At 43.9% G+C, this 22,346-nt stretch overlaps 1 protein-coding gene across 3 annotated transcripts in view; it reads left to right on the top strand.

The window, feature by feature from the left end:
- txndc16 (thioredoxin domain containing 16) overlaps positions 1–16,288 on the top strand; it is a 31,438-nt gene extending 15,150 nt beyond the window's left edge. For all 3 annotated transcript variants that reach the window (XM_061230734.1, XM_061230577.1, XM_061230646.1), the window contains 5 exons: positions 1,286–1,370; positions 1,796–1,934; positions 5,235–5,449; positions 6,369–6,559; positions 15,265–16,288. In XM_061230734.1, coding sequence (XP_061086718.1) covers positions 1,286–1,370; positions 1,796–1,934; positions 5,235–5,449; positions 6,369–6,559; positions 15,265–15,521 — 887 coding nt within the window. In that variant the 3' untranslated portion in view covers positions 15,522–16,288. The remainder of the gene's footprint in view (positions 1–1,285; positions 1,371–1,795; positions 1,935–5,234; positions 5,450–6,368; positions 6,560–15,264) is intronic.
- The last annotated feature ends 6,058 nt before the right edge of the window (positions 16,289–22,346 follow it).

Here is a 22,346-nt window from a genome sequence, read left to right as displayed (position 1 = left end):
CAAAGTCGCACAGTGGAGGAGGTGCCAACCCATTAATGATTTTGTAGACCATACATGAGTCTGCTAGTTGTCTAAGGTGTTCAAAGCTCAGTAGCCTGTGTTTCTCGAGTATCTTACAATGGTGGAAGTGCATAGGCTTTTTGTTTTCAGGGTTTGCTTATACAAAGAAGCGAGAGGTCTTGTACCTGATTCACTAGCTTGTCCCCAGCATGTGATACAGTATGCCATGTGGGAGAGAATCATAGCGTGCATAAATGTCTTAGCTGCATCTAAGGAAAGACGGTTTCTGATGTGTCTAAAATTAACTATGTTGTACTTTAATGTTTTAACCTTTTTTTTTTTTTACATGGCTCTTAAAGTTTAAATTGGAGTCTAGTACCACACCAAGATATTTAAAGTCAGAGACTACGTCAACCTTGACACCTTTGATCAAGATGTCTGCTGTTGGAGTCATCTTCCTGGGTTTCTTGTGGAAGAACATAGCTTTTGTCTTAGATACATTGAGACTTAGGCCTGACTCTTCTAGCCATTTTGTGATACTCTCCAACGCAGCTGTTAACTTAACAGCTGCTAGCATGGCTGTTGCTGCATAAGTCCACACAACAGTGTCATCAGCATACATCTGAAGATGGAGGTCTTGAGGACAGTGTTGTGGGAGATCGTTTATATACATGCTAAATAATAGCCGCCCCAACACGGACCCTTGTGGGACACCCATTGTACAGTTCATGACACTAGACAAAGTATCACCCACTTTAACACATTGCCTCCTATTAGATAAATATGAAGACATCCATGTCAGTGCTGTGTTTGAAAAATTAAAATGAGACAACTTTGGCAGCATGACAGCATGGTTCACTGTGTCGAAAGCTTTGCTCGGATCTAAAAACACGGTACCAGCTACGGCTTCCTTATCAAGCCTGGCCACAAAGGGAGTTTTCCCTGCCACTCTCACACATGCTGGGCCATATAGCCGGACTGCCCAACCCTGTTCCTGGAGATCTACTGTACTTTAAGGTTTCATATCGACCGTAACTTTTCACACCTGTTTCTACTAATTGGCGGCTAAAGCTCTCTCTAGCTGTTGAATGAGGTGTGCTTTGTTAGTTGGAGTGAAAACCGGCGATACAGTAGATCTCCAGGAACTGGGTTGGGCATCCCTGCTGTATAGCATATTGAGAGGAACGTTTTTGTTGAAGGCTCAGAATAAATACATTTGATTATTTTGATACCTGAATGCTCCAGTGTTCTGAATTCAAACTGAAACTGCCGTTCTCTCTCTCAGGGAGTGCCCTGTTTGTGGAGGCAGCCCGGCTCCTGAGAGGCGAGATGATGCTGGGACTCTTCACAGACCCTCAGGCAGAGAAATGGTACCTGTTAGTCTCCGTTCAGCTGCAATGACATTGCAGTTTTGCCTTTCGTGTATGAGAGACCGATGCAGAATCGCAGAGCTGTCTTGTGTTGTGTATTTTTGTAATAAGGTCTTCTTTTTCTCTCAAGTTAAAAATAAGCTTGTTTTAAGTTATGTTTGCTTGACAAGTGGAATTTTCTTAGATGGGTCGAACCATTTGTCTTGCCTCAATATTGGCAATATTTAATAATATTATTAATAATAATTTGTCTTTTGCTGTGTACATAAGAGCCCTGTTGATAAATTAGCTTCTGATCCAGCTGTTTCTCTTTCAGCCAAATGTGGTTCTTTTTTTCTTTTTTCTTTTTTCCCCCAGAACAAAATTCATAGGACGTGTGGGACTATGTTTTTGTGTTTTATGTTATTGTTGTTGTCTGTTCTCAGGGCCGAAGATTACGCTGTGAAACTCCCAGCCATGCTGGTGTCGTGGGGTCCCAGGGCCCCTATTCAGCCCTGTTCCCTGCCTATGTCCACAGTGGAAGAGCTGGTCTCACACATTCAGAGGTCCGTCCTGGAGAGCTTTGTGAGTGCTTTTTATTCTTCACCCACTTCGCTGGAAACTCATTATGGCCAATTAATCTTGATCAATGGCATTCTTTTGGGTTACTCCTGCTGGTTCTGACATGACAATTTATTTAATGTTCTCACCTGAATTTCACATCTGCGTGGTAAACATTATAATGCATTTAATTGGGATTGTTACATTTGCCCTTTGAAATGGAGATTGGAGAGGAAAAAATTGATATTTTTAAAGGAAAGATGCTTTTTGTCCACTAATTGCATGCATTGTAAGAATAATATTAGTTGTCAGTCAGTATTACTTGGTTAATTATTTTGGCAGTAGTGGGAAATGATCCAATGTATAACATTTTGGCATAAAATTAGGTCAAATCTTAGACCAATAGGTTTTTAAATGCTATAGCTTGAAAAGAACACGTTAAGCTTTAAACTGAAAGGGAGCTATGTACACAACATTCAAATTTCAGTTTTGACTTATTTAAGACATTTTAAAAAATCATACTAATTTTATCAGTTTAGTTTTAGCCTGGGTGCCCTGTGAAATTTGGCTTAACCAAAGACGAAACTGGCGTTGCCCCAAAGAGAACCTTTTGACGCCTGCACTCAGTTAACGATTGCCATTTCACATGTGCGCAGACTCAAATGGATATTTGAATTGGAGAGCATACATTTTATAATGAAAACAGACATTTAATTTTAGTACATCCACATGTAACTTCCGAATGCTTGAAGTATCATGAAAGTTTATAGTATTCTTGGTATACTTTCACACGTGAAAGTTAGGGTTAAATACTGTGGCAGGGAGCGGCATCACTTGTGCAATAGAATAAACACCCAACACAAACACATGCTGGTAATTACCACTGCTCTAACTGAGGCGGAACAGGGGATGACCCAGAAACATCACAGAGCAAGCAGTCCCAATCTCCAGTACAGAGACTACCTTTAGTGGTCTCCGTGTTCTCAAATAAGTTCGGCCGGCTAAGCCGGTTCCCAAACCACAGAAATGTAAAATGGCATGCACGACCATTTTTTTGGGGTTTTTATGATTATTGCATGTCACGCCAAATTCAAATCTTTTTGTCAGTTGTCTTGTTTTTGAATGCACCTTGGGAACTAGGGAACTGGAAAGTTCTGTATTTAAGAGTTTGAGCGTTCAAAGACATCACCTGGACTGACTGTGTTTGTTTTTATATGAACATACATTTTCAAACCACGTACAGTTAAATTCATACATGATAACTAAAATGTATGCTCTGTGAGCACTTTAGGTATTTATTAGACTTATTTTTTAGACTACAGTAGCAGAAGACTTATCAGTGTAGAGGTTTGGCACGTTGTGTGTTCAGAGTTGCTGTTCTACATACCCCTGTTGTGATGTGTGGTTATTCACTGTCACCTTCCTGTCAGCTTTGACCAGTCTGGCCCTTCTCCTCTGACCTCTCTCATTAACGAGGTGTTTCTGCCTGCAGAACTGCTGCTCACTGGAAGTTTTTTGTTTTTCGCACCATTCTTTGCAAACTATAGACACTATTGTGCATGAAACTCCCAGGAGATCAGCAGTTTCTGAGATATGCAAACCACCCTATCGAGCACCAACAATCATTCCGCAGTCAAAGTCAATTTTTCCCCCATTGTGATGTTTCATGTGAACATTAACTGAAGCTCCTGACCCGTGTCTGCATGATTTTACCCATTGCACTGCTGCCATATGATTGGTTGATTAGATAATCGCCTGAAAAGTATGTGTACCTACTCATTCCTAATAAAGTGCGCAGTGTGTGTATATCTTGCATTATAAAGTTTTTTAAAAATTCTGGCACTGCCAGAACATCAACAGACCTTATGACTGCAATCCTTTGGTTGCAGTTGTGTGTCATTTTTCTGAATCACCAATAGGTGGAGGCAGAGTCACATTGTGGAAATGTAGCGTCCATAACCCAATATTTCATTAAATTTCCTTTTATCCCTGCGGCGTATTTATTCCTGTCCGCCTGATGGAGGCACCCATTCCACGCAGAGCAATCATTTCCTGTAATGATGTGCGTGTTCTCTAAACTGGAATCCTCTCCTGGGTTTTGGGTTGTGGGTTGATTTATTGGCTTTTGTACAAAAGCCTTCAGAGGTTACCTTTTTCTTGACCACCCCGTCGCATGCGTCTTGCATTTGGTTTACCACAGCTGTATGAAATGTTTCGGAATTTCCTCAGGCTCTGTAAATATTCCCAGATGGGTGTAGTTCTTGTCCGTGTATGAGAGGGAATCGTGCTTGCCTACAGTGACTCTGTAGTGCGGAACACAAAAATTTTAACTTTCGGCCTTCCGAGTGTAAATACAACATAGAAAAACAAAGCCCTGAGCTGCAAAATGCTAACGTACAAACACAAAAAGGAACGGTCCAGAAGTGCGCAACACGAGCAAGCGCTTGCACTTCTGGAGAAGTGCACTTTTTGTTTTTGTATGCTACATCTGTGAATCAGGGCTGCTAGTTTCTGCAAGTTTGTTTTGCACCTCGGGGCTGCAAGTTTTTGTTTTTTGTATGTGGCACCTGCACCTCTGGGTCTAAAGTTTTTGTTTTTTGGGTTTTGCACTTCAGAACCTCCGTACTGGACGCAATGTCAGAGATGCAGCACAGACAAACTGCGGAGCATGGTTCTAACCACTAGGTGGCAGTGTTTGTCAAAGAAAATGATTGCTCAGTCTTCGCTCCACTGCCATAATGCTATTGCCAGCTACTTTACATTACATTACAAGGCGTTTAGCAGACGCTCTTATCCAGAGCGACGTGCTATGAAGTGACTTAATTTCTGTTGATTGCCAGAAGTAAATTAACTACCTATATAGAGTTAAGGATGTTAAAGAGTCTCCCGCATAGTCCCAGGTGCTAGGTCTTAATCAGGATCTTGATAGTAGCCTTAATGCATCTAATGAATAAATATATTTACCGATGTGTTGTCAAAGCGTATATAAACCATTTATAATTAGAAACCTGTACTCGGACAGTAATGGTGTAATCACATTGGTCTCTTCAGAATACAAATGATACAGATTTTACTGTCTTCCTGTGAGTTCATATTTAGACCGTATGGTGTTGCAGTATATTATTACAGTGCCATACTTTTTCAATCTGTTCATTGAAGATGTTGTTTTGTTGTATCTTAAGTTGCCTAGAGCCATTTAATAAGAGACACACTGGTATCCCTGACTTAACATGCAAAGCTAGCAGCTGCCTTTCTGTGTGATTTGGGGCGTGTGTGTTCAGGCACTTTGACACGCTTCACAGTGTGATGGTCTGCTTCCTCCAGCCAGAGCTCACCGTTGAGAACCTGCCAGCTTTCCTGGAACTCAGAAAGCCCCTGCTGCTGCTCTTCGTGGGGGATGAGGAAGAGGAAGAGGAGGAGGAGGAGGAAGAAGAAGAAGAAGAAGGAGGGAGCCGACGGCGTGGGGTTGTGAGAAAAGAGATGCGCAGCCTACTGAGCATGGGGAAACTGGACTCCTACCTGCCCTGCTGGATACACACGTGAGTGTCTGAACACACACACCCACGTGAGTGTCTGAACACACGAACACGCGCGCAAACGCACACACGCACACACACGAGTGTCTGAACACGCACGAACATGCGCACACACACAGCGAGCGTATGAACACTTTCCTGTGTAAGGTCTCCAGCGCAAACATTTGGTTTCCAATAGTGAAGTTCTCTGTGGGCCGTTGCTATGTGGACTCAAGGACAAGCTTATGGGTAATTAGTAATTGAACAGTTTATACGCGTTAACAATGAGAGCGCTTAGTTCAAGCCTAGCACAAAGGCAGGCACGCACACAAGACACTCACACACACATGCACATACACACACACACAGAAACATAAATACATTTGATAAGAATATGCTGCATTACTACCAAATGCCACCAGATAACCTCCTGAAACCTTTCATCATGATGGAAAAAGCAATGGAAGTCCCTGTCGGATGCTTCAGCAAGAAAAGGGAATCGGGTATTCCGATTTGATTACATAGCAAAGGCACATTCATATTTAATGGCTGGATTCCCGTCTACACTCTTGTAAAGTAAGGAGGCCTAGGCTGGCAGATGTGTAACTCCCCCTTCCGAAGGGACTGAATCCGAATTTCGGAAAACTTTGGCTTCCGTCCCAAGCCTCTGCCATTTCAGCCGGCACAATATCATTCGTAATAATTAATTTATTCCTTTGGCTTTGATCTAGCAAATAAAGTGAATTAGGAGCTCTCATCATAGTTTGGTTGCGGTTTAAATTACGGCACCAAGGGGGAAAATAAATTTTAGACTTCTTAGTTTAAAAACGGTTTTCCCTCCCTGAGAACACAATTGGTTCTGCAGTTCCAGTAAAAGATAAAAAGTCAGTTTTCTCTACTTGCAGTGAAAGTGCTAAAAAGTGTCTTCCCTTGCTGGTTTCAGCGGTCGGACTCCCTCAGGGAAAGCGGTTCTGGAATCGTACCTGGGCTCCGTGCCCCGGCTGCCTGCCCTGGTGCTGTCCCAGCTGGACTCTGGGGGCGAGGTGTTCCTCTACCCTCCCGAAAAGCCCATTCTGTCTGAGGCCGTTCTGGAGTGGCTGCAAAGAGTGGACAACAAGCAGGAGCAGCCTGCAGGTCAGCATCCATCCATCCTACACTGCAGGCACGCCCACACACACACACACACACACACACACACAGTGTCTGCTGGTTTAACTCCGGTCCTGAAGGGCCGCAGCGTCTGCGGGTTTAACTCCAGTCCTGGAGGGCCGCAGCGTCTGCAGGTTTTTTGCGGTTTTCTTTCAGTCAGCAGCCTGTTAAGCCATTGAGAACAAGGTGTGACCAGCCAATCAGTGACTTAAATTAACCATTGTTGCTGAAAAAACACTGAAAAACCAGGAGTCACTGCGGGCCTCCAGGACTGGAGTTTGACTCCCCTGCTTTACTTTCTCTTGTTGCTTTCTACGGCTGTGGCTCAACCTGTCAATCAACACCCAAAGCGTATTCCCCGCCCCCTTCTGTGAGCACTCACCTGTCAGTTTTATTTATTTATTTATTTATTATTTATTAAAAAAAAAAAAAAAAAAAAAATCCTGTCCATTGCTCGTAGATTTACTCTGAATACTGTCCCCTTTAACTGCAATGTAAATATTTTACAGGATCAAACAAATTCTTGAATGTGGACAAAAGGAGTGGCTCAACAACTGGGCACCTGTGTTAAACGCATTGCTTAAAAATGCGATTAGCCTATATAAACAATCGTGTATTGGTTCAGTATTGAGTAACTTCTGTACAGGTTTATTCCAGTTCCCTTTTCAACAATAACTCTTCTGTGTATTGATCTTTTGGGCATGAACATGAAATAATTTTCCTTCACAAATAAGCAGATGTTTGGATTATCTATGTATCTTTGTCTAGGGAAGTGTAGACGGGTAAAACTGGGGTCAGGTCATAAATATTTTCATACTCGTATTTTCTCTGTGTATGTGCACAAAAAATATGATCAATTTAGTGTTTGGTTTTGTGTGATTCATGTTTCTCCTTACTAATGGGTTAATGGTGTCAAAATGAACAGCATGTTTTACATAAGCTGTTCATGTTTTACTAGCATAATTTCACAGTTGAATGAACAGGCATTTGAATAGCGTCACATTTCTGTACTGTCTTGTGCAGCCGGTAGCTTATGCTGTTCTGTGCAGTCATGTGGTTAAAGTACATGACTGGGACGGGGAAGGTTTGTGGTTCAAGCCCTGGTGTAACCGTGTTAAGTTCTGCACTGGGGTTGGGTTCTTGTGCAAGGCTCCTGCTCAGGTTTAGTCTGGTCACGTTTCCTCTGGCAGCTCCCTCTCTCCTCCAGCAAGGGCATGTCAGGACCCCAAACTCCTCAGAACTGCACACACTAAATACACACCACTGCTATCAGAACTACACACTACGCACTACTGCCCTCAGAACGAGAGACACTAAATATTCACAATGAATGAGCACTACTGCTATCGGAGCTACGCGCACTACACACGCCCTCAGAACTGCTGACACTACACAAAATAATACACACAACTGCTGTCACTACGACCCACACTGAATAAACACTACTACCGTCGCGACAGCACACGCTGAATTAACACTTCCACTGTCAGAACTGTTACTGCTGTCACGAGTACACACACTGAATTAAGATCTACTTTTATTGGTGTGATTTGTCCTCTGCATTTGACCCATCCTAGTTACTAAGGAGTACTTTGGCTGCTTGGTGCAGCGCCCAGGGATCAGCTCCACAAGTGAGGCCTATGCTTTGGTCAAGGGCAGCGGCAGGAGCACGCCTAACTTTACTCGAATGTCTTTTGAGTGTGGGAGGAACCCGGAGAAACACGGGGAGAACATACAAGCTTCGTGGAGAAAGCAGAACAACCTTGCGCCTCGCTACACCAACTGACCCACTGACTCTACTGTCATTGCAACTACGCCCACTAAATTCTCACAATGTAAATTATGTGAAGGGAATTATTATATTTGTTTGCCTATTCCCCTCCGAGGGTTCTCCAGGGGACATTTTTGCATGGCCGGTACTGTGCGTAATTACAGTCCGATTCCACAGCATTGTGACCGTGCTTTATTTCCAGCTGTTGTGGATAACTTCTCCTATGTCTGCCAGTTTACAGGAACTGCTCTGGCAATTTCTCTGACTCAGGAAGTCCAAACCGAATAGCAATGGCTGTCTGTCATGGGAAATGTGGAATACTCATGAGCGGGGCCTGTGTTTGCTTTGGACGGCGGGCGGCTGGGATATGCTGACTCTGCGCTGTTTATCGACCGTTCAACTCCCCTGCTTGGCCTAGCGCTTTAATGTGAATTGTGGGAAGTTGGTAGTTTTCCTGTTTGCAAAGAAATTAAGGCTTTTTCCGAATAAAAAAAGAGGAAATGGACATTTCTGCTATTCTGCGGTGTGGCTTTTTGGGGCTGTTGCGTGGTCACTAGGCAGGCTCTTTGCATGTCCTGAGAAATGGCTGCAGCGTCATGAAAATGTATTTGCTTCCTTCCTGATCTTTGCTGTTATTGCATATTAATTTTGGCTTTCGAGTTTTGTATCATTGTCTTGCCGCATAACTCCATTACGCTTTGGCTTCAGCCCACGGACAGATGACCATACATTCTCCTTAAGAGCAGAATTCACACCTCCTTCAATTTTGGCAAGTTGGCAGTAAAGCATCCCCACTCCATTACACTGTCCCCACCATATTTGACTGGTATGATGTTCTTACTGTGAAATGGTGAAATTTGCTTTTACGCCAGACAGAATGACGTGAACACTGATCTTAGCAGAGGCCAGAGGCAGTTCGGCGGTTTTTCGGATGCTCTTCTGGGATCTTTCTTCCTGGGTGGGTTGTCACTGCCCGCTTGGGAGAGATTTTGGCAGGCCGGCCACTCCTGGAAAGATTCGCCACTGTTCCAAGAATTCCCCATTAGGAGACGATTGCTCTCACGGTTGTTCAGTGGCGTGTCGGAGCTTTAGGGATGGGGTTTTAACCCTTTCCTGACTGACGCATCTCTTCTGCAAGTTCTTTTGATGGTGGCATAGTGTGCTTGTTGAGACTTTGGTGACTTTGCTCTGATGGAAAGGTTCATTATGAGTGAGGTTTATATTCCGCAGGTGTAGCTGCAGTCAACCCTGCCCCTGTTCAGTTGGCCCTATTATCAATTAATTTGGGTGAATTGGTTGGTTAAGGGGGAAATTACTTTTGTATAAGGATGACAATGAAATTAAATCATTTGAATAATGTGTTTATTCAGGTTCCCTTTGTCTAATATGACGCCTAATGACCTGAAAGCATTCTGTGTAATAGTAGAGGATATCAGGCTGAGGGCACATACTTTCCCCCGGCACTAAATGTAGCGATAGCTCTGTACATTTAGGAACCACTGGGAATCCTTACAGTTAGTTAATTTACGGATGCTTAATTTAATTGTACACTATCTTAAAATGACACATGATAGCCATGTCATTTTCCTCATTTGTAGTTTTTTTGTATTGTGAAAATCGTTCTTGGATAAAAGCAAACAAGGTTTGTGAGGCTTTGTGTTTTTTTCAATTTTATGTTCTGTTCTCTTCCTGTAATTATCCTGGACTACAGGATAACTATTTTCAATAGGAAAATTGTTGCCTTGGCGAGAACCTGAACTAGTTTCAGACATCTGCCACAGCCCTTCTCAATGTTCAGGTTTCTGAAATGAGTTGGTCATAATGGCTCCGTAATGCTTTTTTCAGTGTCCTTTTTTTAAAATATACCTGACTGATGCTCATATTGTATCATGCCATCAGGCTACAATTTAATTTAAAATAAAAAAATGGATTATCATATCATAGAAATCCACTCAAATCTTAAGTAAATTTGCACAAAAAGCATCTTTGATATCCTGTGTAAGTCTGACATTTTGGTTTGACATTTGGGAAATTATTTCACTCTGTGCTTTATTTTATTCGATTGCTCAGTTTCCGGGTTCCAAGGCAGCGTCCTTCCTCCCCGCACCGCAGAACTGTATATCAATTTTCTTTTGTGTTTTGAGTGCATTGTGGTGCATTGCGCCTCAGCCAGCCTGTACCCATTTCAAATCGCTGTAATTTGAAGAGAGGCAAAGGAGTCTTCATAGGGGCAGGGTTGGGCTTGGCTTGTTGTCAACTCTTGTAGTAAGAGACTTTGACCTCTAGAGGGCGCACAAACTCCTGAGTTCCCTGGTGCCCGTCCTTACATTCATTTCCAATTATACAAATGCGTTTAAGTTTGTTTAGTCAGATATTTGACGTCATGTTGTCTGCCGGGTATAGAGTGCGGTCCCTACGCAGACAAACGTGTCTGTGTGGAGATGCTGTAGCTGACAGACCATCGGCGCTGGTTGTCAGTAGTTAAATTGTATTCTCCTCCAGCGTTTGTACACTTTCCGATTCTGTGCCAGATTTCAATCATTTTCAGCCTCTGTTCTGGCCTGCGGAATTGTCTCGGCCCCTGTTAATGCGAGTGAGATCATAGCCGTTCTATTCAATCCACTCCTGTGTATTTGGCCGAATACAGTTGTTTCCTTGTTGTATGAATGCTGTAAAAAATCATCACTCCATCCATCCATCCATCCATTATCTGAACCCGCTTATCCCGATCAGGGTCGCAGGGGGGCTGGAGCCTATCCCAGCATACATTGGGCGAAAGGCAGGGATACACCCTGGACAGGTCGCCAGTCCATCGCAGGGCACACGCACCATTCACTCACACACTCATGCCTACGGGCAATTTAGACTCTCCAATCGGCCTAACCTGCATGTCTTTGGACTGTGGGAGGAAACCGGAGTACCCGGAGGAAACCCACGCAGACACGGGGAGAACATGCAAACTCCGCACAGAGAGGCCCCGGCCGACGGGGATTCAAACCCAGGACCTCCTTGCTGTGAGGCGGCAGTGCTACCCACTGCACCATCCGTGCCGCCAAAATCATCACTGCTACACAAATGTAATATTGGACTGTGTTGAGGTCTCTCTGGGTTGGCTCCAATGCACTTTCTGATATTCCCATAAGGCACTCCATTATTTCACTGATTTGCCATAAAGAGGTTGTGCATTTGTCCGCATTAAAACTTCAGTTTTCTGCTTTCATCTGGTTCCTATGATTTCAGTGTAATGGTACCCCTTAATTGACTTTGAATGGAGGCAGCTTTTTCCCTAATGAATTCTGTAGAAATCCTGGGGCTTTAGGCCTCTTGGTAATGCTTGTATTTTCGCTTTCCCCCTACTCTCAAGGTTGGGCCTATTTCGATAGGTTTCACCTAATCTCTCTCTGGAAGCATATTTCATGTTTGAACGCTATCTTTGTTCATTAAGGACCACTGAACAGTGGTTTAAAATGTCAAAACAACTCGCAAGCAACATACGAGAAACCGCTTTGCTTGTCATCCGTTCGTATGAAAGTACCGAAACGTGCAGGTGCGAATCACAATCTGTCAGAGGACTCTGCAGTCACAGCCATCTTATCTGGTTTGGAGATTGTCATAAACTCCTGCTCGCTGCAGCTGCTTTGTGTCATTATTTGAGAGTGGCCGTAAATTAATAGAAACCATGGCATTCAAAATGTCTGGGATTTTGACTGAAGATTGTCCTGATTTGACACGGACAAATATAAGGCAGCATTCATTTACGAAACCTGGCATGCCGGTTGGCTAATGTTGACTGCATTCGTGTAAACAAACCTGCTATCGGCTAGATGGGCAGCTATATCCAGTGCACGCAAAAAGGAAAAATGATAGCAAAGTTGTAAAGTGCTATCGATTGGCTAACGGCGCTATGAACTTTTAAATGCAACTAAGAAGCACTGGATGCTCTGTGTGCGTGGGGGTGTGTGACCACATTTTAGTGACTACAGCAGATCGTTTTTGAAGCCTTGACTTGGTAACGGTGACTAAACTGCGGCTAAATATAGCCGCTTGTTCCGCTCGCTTACGTCCTTCGCCCTCCCTCTAGCTGCTGCAGAAGTCGCCACGGTGCACATTCAGGTGTCAAGGCAACCGCGCAGCCAAGCCAGACCAAAAAACATCAGTCACTGTGTTGGTTTCCCGTCATGTAAACACCCATAGCCGAAGTCTCCCGAATACATACATACACGCGTCTGCCAAATGCCAGTAAAAGTCATCTTTATAGTGCGTGGAATTCTCATTAAGCAACTGTCTCTCAGTAATTGGGACTGCACTCCTTTTCCCTGCTGTGAAATCATTCTTTTTCATATAGTCCTTGTAATTTGCTAAAACCAATATTGTCTGCAGTCTCCATATTTGCATTTGCGTCCTTGAGGCTTCACCCTGCCTGGGCAAATATATTTTAATGTAATATTAAACATTACATGCACAAGTGCTATTTGGAGTTCTTAAAATATCCTTTGTTTAACCAGTAGGTAAAAAGTATTGACATAAAGATGTGTTGCTGTTAAATAAGTGTTGACTGTGAATGACAGTCTTAAGGCTTGTTCACTGTGCTCCTAGGAACTGAAAGTGTTGAAATTATTTCCCTTGATATTGTGCCTCTTCTGTGGTATTTTTGGCATGTTCCTCATTCATGGTAAATGCCTTATTCCCCCCCCCCCCCATTGGGCCGGCTTGTGTCCATTTAGCAGCTGTTTGTATCGTATTGTAATGCAGAGAATCTTAATTTCATGCGCGACTGAATTCCTGGTTCTCTTCTCATGTATAATAATTCACTGTTAAAGTAATGCGCTCCTATCTGCAAAAAGATGGTGTTTCTCAGAGTGACTGTATTTTACCTGCCTTCTGTAATTGCCCAAAGGCATATTTGATTTTATGCTGGCTGCATTGAAACGGCATGTTTTGTGTTGCACTGCTTAGTTCAGTCGATCTGGCCTCCGATGTGAAGGTATTAAGACTAAATGTTACTCCAGGTCCAAGGCAGAGGCCGTTTTATTTTTTATTTTATTTTATTTTTTTGGGATACTCGGTTGATGAATCACAGCTGTTGACTTTGGTTTCTTGGGTCTGACTTGGATGCTGAAAACAAAAAACAAACATAATGGTGGCAGGGATTGGAAACCCTATTCTAATGAATTGGTCGGTGTATATTCATTAAGCTTTATTTTCTTATGTGTGCTCATGAAATGGCAGAATGCTAATGCAGCTGGGGGGGACTTCAAATTTCAACTAAGTCTTCAGCCCAAGGGTTTCTTTTCAGCAGTTTCTCAGTTTGCGGTTTTTGGTTGGATCCAGATTTCGTTTTGTTCTGGCTCCGACTCCTATCTGTGCAGCCGTGACGCCTCAAGATTCGTATCTGAGCACAATGATGGCCTTTTTCCTGCTCGTACCTTCACTGGGACTTTGTACTGTACTATCAAGTTCGTCGCAAAGACCGATTTAGGGCTGTATTGCGCACATTTCAAGGTGGTTGGTCCAATATAAATTTTTATTAGCATTCCTCCCCCAAAGTAATGTTTTGTTTGATTAAGTGCATCTGTTAGAGAGGACTTTGAAGCGTTCGCAGTTCAGTGGTGAGGGAGCTTTTGCTTAACCAGTCCCACCTCAGCTGTAACGCATTGTACCTGCCTGCTTCCCAGTACATCTGCATTCTATTCCTTTGCCTTTCCATCAAGTCCAACTTGGACGAAGTTCTGTTATTTTAGAAAGTTTTTTTTTTTTAAATTTATTTTTCCCTTCCATTTTTGATGGTTGGATGGTTTTGACTGCTTATGGGTCCAGATGTGAGGACTATTGGGTACCAGGTTCTTCTGTTCTGATTTCAGTACAGATGAGCACCCTTTCCCTTACTCATGCCTGTTCTTGCCTTTTGCCTCCTTTTCCAGTAATACCACTGAAACTTAAAATCCGATCCAGATTTTCACAACAGGAAGTTTTGTTGATGTCCTTCGTAGAATTGGTGTTACGTAGGCGTGAACTTTGTAACGGCTGCTTCTGTACCAGTTCGTAATTATATTTTCATTAAACTGTTCTCGTCTGAACACGAGTTCCACATTTTCCCTTGAAAGACAGGGAAAAGGACATCCTGTGATCTTGATTGTAAACATTTTGGCAGGTTCTTTTTGCAGTTTGTTTCAGTAGACCCATAGATAAAGTATTAATAGGTACTATTTCTGCATCATGTTGCTTCTGTTCTAATTCCACGATGTTAACAATAACTTGGAATAACAAAATCACAATAACAAAAGCACATTCTAATGTTGATGGCATTACCTTATAAGTACTTTTTAAGGTTGTGTTTAAGGATACACAAGATATGTTTTTCTACATAACAACACATTAATTTTCCATATCTCAGTTTTAAATGTTTCCTTTTCAATCTATCACCGAGATATATGGGGTTCTTGGTTGCCTGTGTTTTTATTTCCACTGTGGTTATTTGTGCTCTGTGACTACAGATGCGATCGCGCTTAACCCTTGTAGGCATAACATCTGAAATCTGATACAGAACATTCTTGTGATAATCTGTACTGGGGCAACATTGGCTCAGGCGGTAAGGTGTCCCTGAGCAAGTCGCCTAACCCCCAAATGCTCACGACGAGCTGGTTGGTGCCTTGCATAGCAGCCAATCGGCATTGGTGTGTGTGTGTGTGTGTTATGAATGGGTGAATGAGAAGCATCAATTGTACAGCGCTATATGCTAATATGAGCATCAATTTTGATAAAGGCGCTATGTAAATGCCAATCATTTACTGTTGAAAGTTCAAAAACACTTCATATTCAGGCTGGGTGCAGCAGTGCAGCACGAAGGGTAAAGAACCGGTCTCCTCTGCCTGAGCTGCCGGAGCCTCAGTGTGACGTGATCTCCTTTGCTTTGTCTCAGGTGTGATTTCGGATGAGGCGTGGGCTCCGTCGGTGCCCTTTTATGACTTCCTGTCGATCATGGACGAGGAGGCCCCAGGATACGCGGCCCAGAAGGCCCCGAGGCTGAAGACCGGAGGGAAGCAGCAGCAGCAGGAGGAGGACGCGGAGGAGGAGGTGAAAGGGCAGGGAGGTGAAGAGGGAGGGGCTTTTGAGGGTACGTTCCACCGCGAACCCCCCGCCGGGCCCCCGGCACACCACCAGCACCCTGACCTCTGACCCCAAGATTCCACCGTCAGTCAGGGGAAGGGAGTCCCATGGGGGCTCTGCGATGCCCCGCACACATGGCGCAGTAGTGTCTCATTTCGGCGGTCACGTTCCCATTTCACCAGTCTCCTGTCCAGCCCACTAGAACAGGAACATATGTATGCATGAATCAACCAGTATTATCTATATTTTGTATTTATCAATAAAATATGTATATTTTTGTAATGTATTGTGTGTGTGTGTATATAGTGGCCTTGCTTTGATGGTGCTGTGTGAGATGCAGTAGGGAGATTGCCTCAGAGAAAGCACAACAGACAATGCCGACTGTCTTTTCCTCCGGCACTAGCCCCGGCCTCATTTTCCTTCCATTCCGGAATCCTTCCCTTATGGAAAATTGTATGTAATTGTCCAGTTTGCAAGCCAGAATCAATCAGCCTCTGCTTATTTTTGTTAAGACTGTTCAAAGTAAATGTGATCACATGAGAATTGGAGACGGCATCTCATTGCCCGTCATTAAGAAAGGAGGCGTAATTGAGTGCATTTGGCCTTGTCTGGTCGTGACTGAAAGTATGCGGCTGGGAGTGAACCCAAATCTGTCTTCAATCTGCTTTTGGCAGCCGGCCCCCGATCTGCATCCAGTGGCTGCGTTTCTGTATTCCTAATCCAACGGGAGCTACAGTGCCCGAATGATAAGAAAGATCGGTGTCTTTCCATGTGAAATGGCCATTGAAATTGGCATTTTATAATTTTCTTGAAATAAAGAAGTGCCTACAGCTAAACCATGTTTCTAGTGATTTTTGCCAATAGATTTCACCATTTGTATCTGGAGGAATTATTGGCGGGTCGTCACGGAAGGCAGCGGAGTTGTTTTGTCGGGCCTCAGATCATGTAAACATCCTTCCTCTGGAGGTTACTTTTGTGCCAGGTCTCTGGTGGCTTGGACGGGGGTCTGGTGTTTTTGTAGTGGGTTTGTGCTCCGATTTTGCTCTCAATCTGCTTGCACGTGGCCCGAGGAAGGGGAAATCTGTTCACGCAAACACGTGCGCGCTCACGTGCACGCTTCGCTCCGCACCCCTTGCCCTGATAACCTGCTCTGTTCTGGACGGGCGCCTGGCGCTCGGAGGGCTGTTAAAAATGGGCCGCCCCTTCGACCTGTTGCACAGAGGCATTAGTCCCGACTCCCCAAGCAGGATGAGGAAGAAGCACCTCATTGATGAGCCATTTCCTGTCGGCGCTGCTCGGTCGTTAAGGCACTCAGCTGGCGAGACCACCTTTACCGCTGTCAACTTTGCCAACTCTGCAAAGTCTGTTTGCAGAGCACACCCTCGGTTAATTTTCTAATGGAGCGGACCCTGCAGTAAAGCCATCAGCTGGTTTTCCGTTGTTTTTTAAAATACATATTTTTATATACCCTCCCTCCAACGGAAAACCCAGCGTCTCTGCCAGCAAACCGTATTTCCATCCTCCTGAACTGAACTGCAGCCCCGCCACTTTGATTCTGAACCTTTGTGTTTTATGTAAACCGGCTGGCCCATTTTTAAACCGCTTTCTGGAGCCAGTAATATCTTGTCCGTGCAAGTACTCTCTCTGAACCTGAACATCCATACGGAGTTGTTTTCCCACCGTTTTAGGCCCAAAATCCGTCCCGTTTGGGAGCCGTCCTGGGAGGCTGAAATGGACAGCGGCCAGATTTTGACATGGACTGGCTGGGCTGATGGCAGGGGGGGGCTGTGGGCAGGTCCGCATTGACCTCACAGCCCATCCCACCCCCGCTTCCACAACACCCTGTGGACATCTGAACTTTTACGACCGAGGAAAACAGTCCAGCCCTTGGATCAAGGAAGGGACAAACCTTTTGAAGTTTTATTTTCATTTGTTCATTTATGATTATTACTCTAGGTTAGTTTCACAGACACAGATTAAGCCTAGTCCTAGGCTAAATTCAGTTTTGAATGGAGATGTTCCATACAACATTCACTTTGGTCCAGGACTTAGTTTAATATGTGTCTTTGAAAAGCACAAAAAAACAGTTTGATATAGTGGTGGCCAAATGTTCATAATGACTGGTTACTTCTGGCCAAAGGTCAACCAAATGCTGGTTACATTGAAGAATCCATATAGCTCAGAGCAGCAGCTTATTTTACAAATAATGCATTTTGTGTTTTGACACACACATCCGAATGATACATTATTATTGACACTTGATACTTCTGTGTTGTGGGTATTGGGTTATTCTGTTGTGTGTCTCTCCAAGGCAGGGCTACTGGACTCCTGTTCCTGAGGGCTGCAGAGTACTACACCACCTGCTTTCACTTGTTATCTTACCTGCTTGGTTCAGCAAGCGAGGTCATTGCTGAAATCGGGCAGTGTAGTGCGTGCCCGGAGCAAATACAAGCTGATACTGTGGAGTTGAGTTGGAGTTGAGTAGCCCGGCACTATGGTGTAAACTCTAAGGCCTGACCCACTGGTTAAAGGAGCTGACTAACTGAGACTCCCTGAGGTTTACAGCTCTGTGTTTTTTAAACATCTTTATGTACATGGTCTTTTGATCAAACAGTGTCAGCCCCATTGTATGTATTGCATATTGCTCCATTTGCTGATTGTATTTTTAAATTAGTTTATCGGCAGTCCTGATTAAATCTTGCGGCAGACACTTTCACATATGTAGGTTTTTTTTTTTTTGGGGGTTTTTTTTTCATTACAGACATAAATGTGGACTTCTTGCTGATTCACTTTACATAAATTAATTTGATCTCAACCCCTCAAATAAAAATAAACACCCATTTGGGTTTTCGATAAATTCCTTAAAAATGATAAAGAAAATCTAACAATCAAATGGGTGGTTGGAGGAAAAAAAGGGCAGGAAAACTCTGGTGATATCCAACATAAGAGGCTCACTTTGCCGACGTTGGTCTCGCAAGCAAATGCATATCTGTACCCATTATGACGTTCTGAAGCTTATGTAATGTAAACCAATCAATTACTCAATGCACACGGGACTGTGTGGGGAGGACAGGTCGTAGGGGAACGTCGGCTAGGTTTCCGGGAAATCGATATGCGGAGGGCAATTGGCTAAATCGCAGACGAAGCCACAGGAAATTCGGGGATATGCGATCACTGACGGAAATGCGATATGGGACCCAGACAAGCCGCATTAATCATAACGTCTGGGCCTGTCCGCTTCATTTTCGTCTGATACCCTGAAGATTTTAGTCACCGCTGCATTTCCGGCTTCACAAATATTTACCCTCTTGCCCCCTTGTATGCACAGGAAGGACAATCCCCCAATGACATCCATTCATACAGTTTTCCGTAGAAAAAACATTTTTAAACGCGTATTAATATGAGAGAATTTCCGTCTGCGTCAAAATATTTCTATAGTCGGTGATGTATTCTTGGTGGTAATTTTTGCCGTTGCCCGAGGTCTTTGGTCTGGCGCCTTGAAAATTTCCAGCCAGTCATAGTATGTGCTTCATCGGTCTTTGGTTTATTTCAGGCAGTTGTGTATCTCACCGGGCGTTGAGGCAGAATTTCTGAGGTTCGTTTGCGTTTGGACTTCCTGAATCCTGATGGGAATTTCAGCCTCCCATCGGCGTGCCTTGTCCTTACGAGCATTTCTTCAGTCTCCGCTTCGGGCCGCGCTAATGAAGAGTGGAGATTTGGCCCCGTGACATCTGTAGGAGTCGATGGCCCGTCCTGCTCCCTCTAATCTTCTCTGATTAGCGCGGCAGAGGGCCGAGTGGGAGGCGGGGGCGAGAACGGGACGGCAGCGTTTCGTCAAATGAACTTCCTTGTTTTGGCAGCGGCTGTTGGCATGCTCGCACTGCGGCGGGAGGGTCGGCGGGTCGGCGGGCCGGGGGGGGGGGGGGGGTTTCGGAGCGGTCCCAACGTGATGTCCAGCTGCAGCGAGGGTGCTCTGGTAAAGCTCCGATAAAGGGAGGACCAGTCCCCCCCGGGGAGAACGGGCTTCTCCGACAGCTGGTTCTTTTCCAGGGCCACTCGTCCCGGGAACGCCGGGAACGCCGAGTCCGCGCTCGCATTTACACACACTGCACTTTGCACTCTCTTACCCTGCGCAAACCTGCCAAAATGTCTGTTTTTAAGTCCGGTCCGTTTAGGCAGCTGTGTAAACTGGAGCTGCTCGGGTGAAGTGCCTTACTCATGCGTGCTGCATCAGCGCCACTGGTTAGAATTGAACCGGCCATCTTTCACCTAGATGCCAAATCCCCTAACCCTTATACTACACTGAGTCGCATGAAGTATTTCTTCCTACCTGTTATGTTTTTCTCAAGACAGCCTAATGTGCCCTTCTCATCTGTATTAAGCTGTGTGCTACCACCATAGTTCTGGTGGTCATGGCGGTGTCTAATGAGTGCCTGTCCGTGGGAGTGGAGATTTCCCATGGTTCCCAAACCCTTCCCATGCCTTTGTCAGTTTAGTCATTAATAACGCATCCTCTCGGTTATTAAACTTTGTAATTGTTGGTAAATGAAAACTATTTACACTGCCTAATGAATTCCTTGTTGAGCCACCCTGGTTCAAGCCATTCTCAGCACATTATTAATCTAAAAGCCACACAACTCCTACACAAGGAGTTCCTTACATACTCCCAGAGAGGCACATCAGAGTGAGGGAGTATGTAAGGAACTCCATACTCTCAGGTCGGAAAACACAAGCACATGTAATTAATCTTTGGCCAACCACTCAAAACAAATTCTCCAATTGTCACCATTTCCCATATACAACCAATAATCCCTTTATTAGGCATTTGACATATTTTCAAGACTTGCTGGTCTTCTGCTTCTGTGGCTCCTCCACTTCAAGGTTTCAAAGGTTGTGTGTTCAGAGATGCTCTTCTGCACAGCTGTTGTAGCGCGTGGTTATTGCTGTCGTCTTCCTCTCTCCTTCTGGCCTCTTACCCCAGAACTGCGGCTCACTGGATGTTTTTTTGCACCATTCTCTAGACATGTAAACTCTAGACTGTTTGTGTGTGAAAGTCACAAGAGATGAGCAGTTTTGGAGATACTCAAACCACCAACAATTATTCATATTCATTAATAAGGTCAAAGTCACTTGGATCACATTTCTTCCCCATTCCGATGTTCGGTCGGAACCTCTTGGCCTTTTATGCATTGAGTTGCTGCCACATGATTTTTGTTGTGAAACCGCTTGTGTGCAAACACACACGTATACAGATTTATCTGATCAAGCTGCAGCAGAATTACAGTGAGGAAGCGGCTGTGAGTGGGAGGTGAGAATATTATTAGTCACTACGAGACTGGTTTAATGTGCTGTTTAAACCACTGGTTAAACCGTTCTTCTGTGTGTTGAAGAACTTCTGCGGAATTGTGGGTGGAAGCACCTATAGAGATAACTGGAAACGGTCTGTATAAAACAGCCGGATGACTTGCCACAGGTTGCCTTGATTAGGACGAACACCCCCTCCAAACACAGCATCTGTGCAGGTTGAATTTCCATGTGACCTATTTCAATGGCCTTATCAGTTTAATGCTTTTAATTTCATGTCATGACTTGTCTGCCTTCTTGAAAGAATGTTTTATCACCACCGCTAACGAGTCTTAAGATATAAAACTGGCACGAATGTTTATAGCAAAAATCTTAATTGTGACAGTTTGTGGGTGCAATTACATTTTCTTGCGTCTTAAGGTTCTGTAAAGGGAGTTGCGGTGTACTGCTGTATTCTATCATAAAGGCGTTTTCCACCCTTTGTCTGTTTCAATTTGGGACAGTTTATATTCTTGTGCTGGAAATGTATGTTGTAGCGGCATCATGTTGCACAAATTATCTTGAGAAAGCAGGAACTATGGTGTATGGAGTGATGCCTTGAGGCGGCACGTGCAAGATCAGCCAAATTATCTTTTTCCAATATGCTGACTATGCAGATGTGTGTGTGTGTGTGAATAATGTTTTTGAATTGCAATCAGTCTATTGCGACAGTGGTATGGCTCAAGAAGTAGCAAATTCCTGTGACGTCTATATAAACTTTAATACAGTATCACGTGCATATACACTCACCGTGCACTTTATTAGGAACATTTTTACTTTATTACACCTACTTATTCATGCGATTATCTAATCAGCCAATTTTAATGCTGCAGTGCAATGCATACAATCATGTAGATATGGGTCAGGAGCTTCAGCTAATGTTCATATCAACCACCAGAATGGGGAAAAAATGTGATCTAAGTGACTTTGACCATGGAATGATTGTTTGTGGCAGACAGGGTGGTTGGAGTATCTCAGAAACTGCTGATCTCCTTGGATTTTAACGCACGCTAGTCTCTAGAGTTTGCAAAGAATGGTGCAAATAAATCCAGTGAGCTGCAGTTCTGCTGACAGAAAAGACTTGTTAATGAGAGACGTCAGAGGAAAATGGGCAGACTAGTCAAAGCTGACATGAAGGTGATAGTAATGCAAATAACCACACATTATAACAGTGGTATGCAGAGAGCATCTCTGAACACACAACGCATCATAACTCTAAGTGGGTAGGCTACAGCAGTAGAAGTCTAAAAAAAAAAAAAAGTCTAATAAATGCCTAATCAAGTGCTTGGTGAGTGTTATATAGTACATGTGGCTTTTAAACATGAAACTTTTAAACGTCTTAACCATCTCACAATGACATATTGTTCAAAAATACAGAGTATCCAAATATAGAAAATAATGTTGATGCAGACAGTAGGTCATTCAGTGAGGTAGGCGTGAGTGCTGTGTAATAGCTGATCAAAACTGATTGGGGAACCTTTCTCTGGACTGGGGTGGGTCGTCGTTAAAAGGTTCACAAATAGACCCATAACTAACTTCCCTTTGGACAGA

The sequence above is a fragment of the Conger conger genome, chromosome 1 (genome assembly GCF_963514075.1).
Source record: "Conger conger chromosome 1, fConCon1.1, whole genome shotgun sequence".
In the NCBI taxonomy this organism is placed as follows: domain Eukaryota; kingdom Metazoa; phylum Chordata; class Actinopteri; order Anguilliformes; family Congridae; genus Conger; species Conger conger.
This window is presented reverse-complemented; position numbering and strand designations above follow the sequence as displayed.